At 34.5% G+C, this 3,062-nt stretch overlaps 1 protein-coding gene across 1 annotated transcript in view; it reads left to right on the forward strand.

The window, feature by feature from the left end:
• LOC112467593 (protein transport protein Sec23A) overlaps positions 1–2,089 on the forward strand; it is a 4,759-nt gene extending 2,670 nt beyond the window's left edge. The window contains exons 4-8 of the mRNA XM_025036277.1: positions 250–496; positions 574–823; positions 903–1,553; positions 1,636–1,789; positions 1,911–2,089. Of these exons, the coding sequence (XP_024892045.1) occupies positions 250–496; positions 574–823; positions 903–1,553; positions 1,636–1,789; positions 1,911–2,066 (1,458 nt within the window). The 3' untranslated portion in view covers positions 2,067–2,089. The remainder of the gene's footprint in view (positions 1–249; positions 497–573; positions 824–902; positions 1,554–1,635; positions 1,790–1,910) is intronic.
• The last annotated feature ends 973 nt before the right edge of the window (positions 2,090–3,062 follow it).

Consider the following 3,062-nt stretch of genomic DNA (forward strand, 5'->3'; position numbering starts at 1 on the left):
TGTGTGTGTGTGTGTGTGTGTGTGTGTGTGTGTGTGTGTGTGTGTGTTGGTGTGTGTGTTCGCGCGCGCGCGCGCGGGCGCGTGTGTGCGCACGCGTATGTGTGTGTGCGTGCGTGTATGTGTGCGTGTGCGTGTGTATGTGCGTGTGTGTGTTCGTGCGTGCGTGCGTACGTACGTGCGTGTAAAAATGAAATTATATGTAGGTATATTAAATTTTTATTAAATATGTATATATAATATTATGTTTAGCGTGCTCAATGTTTACCACCTATATTTCTACTTGTTGTGGATACTTGCTTGGATGATGAAGAATTAGGAGCACTTAAAGATTCATTACAAATGTCATTATCTCTACTTCCACCTAACGTCCTCATCGGTCTCATCACATTTGGTAAAATGGTACAAGTTCATGAATTGGGATGCGATGGTTGTAGTAAAAGTTATGTATTTCGTGGCACAAAAGATCTTCAACCAAAACAAGTTCAAGATATGTTGGGTAATAACTAAATTTTAAGTTATTTTTTATTCTCAATTATTGGTATATATGATTTAGTTTATTTTGTATTTTGATAGGTATTGGTAGACCAATTCCAGGACAAAATCCAAATCAGCCGAGAGGACCTAGTATACAGCCATTACCACCTGCTAATCGTTTCTTACAACCTGTACACAAATGTGATATGAGTTTAACAGATCTTTTAGGAGAGTTACAACGTGATCCTTGGCCTGTTGGACCAGGAAAACGTCCATTACGATCTACAGGTGTGGCATTGGCAGTTGCCACAGGTCTTTTAGAAGCTAGTTATGCAAATACTGGAGCTAGGTATTTATATATTGCAATAAATATTGGCTACATTGCCATTAAGATTATAATTGATTCTATCAAAGCTAATATATTTAAGGATTATGTTATTCGTTGGTGGACCATGTTCTCAAGGACCTGGCCAAGTAGTAACTGATGATTTGCGACAACCAATTAGATCACATCATGATATTCAAAAGGATAATGCTAAGCACATGAAGAAGGCAACTAAGCATTACGATGCACTTGCATCACGTGCTGCAACTAATGGTCATATAATAGATATTTATTCTTGTGCTCTTGATCAAACTGGTTTATTAGAAATGCGTCAATGTTGTAATTCTACTGGCGGTCACATGGTCATGGGAGATTCATTTAATTCTTCTTTATTTAAACAAACTTTTCAACGGGTATTTGTTAAGGATGCTAAAGGTAACCTGAAAATGGCATTCAATGCCACTTTAGAAGTAAAAACATCGCGGGAGATTAAAGTTTCTGGAGCAATTGGACCTTGCGTATCATTAGGAGTGAAAGGCTCTAGTGTTGGGGAACAAGAAGTAGGTTTGGGTGGTACTTGTCAATGGAAATTTTGTTCGTTGACACCATCTACAACAACAGCATTATTCTTTGAAGTTGTAAATCAACATACAGCTCCAATTCCGCAAGGTGGAAGAGGCTGTATTCAATTTATTACTCAATATCAACATAGTAGTGGACAAAGAAGAATTAGACTTACTACTGTTGCAAGAAAGTAAATATCTTTTTCTATTTTTAAGTATATATTACATGATAATTTATAGATTTTTAATATTTCTCAAAATCTTTAATTACAGTTGGGCAGATGCATCATCATCACTGCATCATATAAGCGCTGGATTTGACCAGGAAGCAGCAGCTGTTCTCATGTCGCGTTTGGCTGTATTCAAAGCAGAAAGTGATGACAGTCCAGATGTTTTAAGATGGGTTGATCGTATGCTGATTAGACTTGTTAGTAGTTTTTTTTAAATAAAATTGTGCAAAATTATACAAAATATAATTCTAGAATGACATATTTTACATTTATATATTTTTTATTTTTTTTTTAAGATATAAAATCTTATTTTTACAGTGTCAAAAGTTTGGAGAATATGCAAAAGATGATCCAAATAGCTTTAGATTGGCACAAAACTTTTCTATGTATCCACAATTTATGTATCACCTGCGCAGGTCCCAATTTTTGCAAGTATTTAATAATTCTCCAGATGAAACCAGCTTTTATAGGTAAAGTTATTTCTTATTTTTATGAAATACACACACATGGTTTCTTACTTTACATATGATATTGATACTTAAAATTTTGTTGATAAGTTTTTATGTTGGCAAAAGTATATATATATATACGATATATATATGTATATATATATATATACATATATACGTACGTGTGCGCTGCATGGTGTTTATGTATATGTATTGTAGATTTAGACCGGTATTCAGTCGATAAAGAAGTGCTCACCGATTCTTACACATACATACAGAGCGCAGGCAAACTCGATCAGCGTCGATAAAGAAGTGCTCACCGATTCTTACACATACATACAGAGCACCTAACCTTGCATCTTCCACTGGTCTAAGTAATATCTTTTTTTTTAGGCTTCAAATCTTACTTCTAATTGCACGATATTATTCCTGACAGTTTTTTGTAGAGGGCTGTATCACTATTTTCTATAAAAAAAACTGCAGAATTTTTGTATAAAGCAAATATTGTCGTCAGGTTAGGATAATATTTATAAAAATAAAAATTTTTTTTAGTTTATTAGAAAAAATGATGTACAGCCCTCTACATCTTTGTGCGTACTTTAATCGTGTAAAAGGATTTTCCATTCTGTTCAGCCAATTCAAAGATATTGCTTAGACCGATAATGTCAGTGTCGCTGTCACTCCAGGATCCCCTTAAGGGGATCCTGCAGCCGTATGATTTACCGACATTATCGTTAATCGATGGATCTTTTAATTGGCTTTACAGAATTGCAAGTTTTTGGTCTAGAATTAAAGTCCGCACAAAAATCTAGGGTGGAAAACGCGATTTTATATCAAAAGCACCAAAAAATTAAAAATATTACTTATTGGGGCACATACACAGCTGTCACCTGACGACAATATTTGCTTAAAACAAAAATTCTACAGTTTATACGTACATAATGTTTATCATCCACTTTTGGGAAAACATGTAGGAATAATATCGTGTAAGTAGAAGTAAGATTCAATGCGTACAAAAAAA

The sequence above is a fragment of the Temnothorax curvispinosus genome, unplaced genomic scaffold (genome assembly GCF_003070985.1).
Source record: "Temnothorax curvispinosus isolate PA1 unplaced genomic scaffold, ASM307098v1 QBEX01017624.1, whole genome shotgun sequence".
Classification (NCBI taxonomy): Eukaryota; Metazoa; Arthropoda; class Insecta; order Hymenoptera; family Formicidae; genus Temnothorax; species Temnothorax curvispinosus.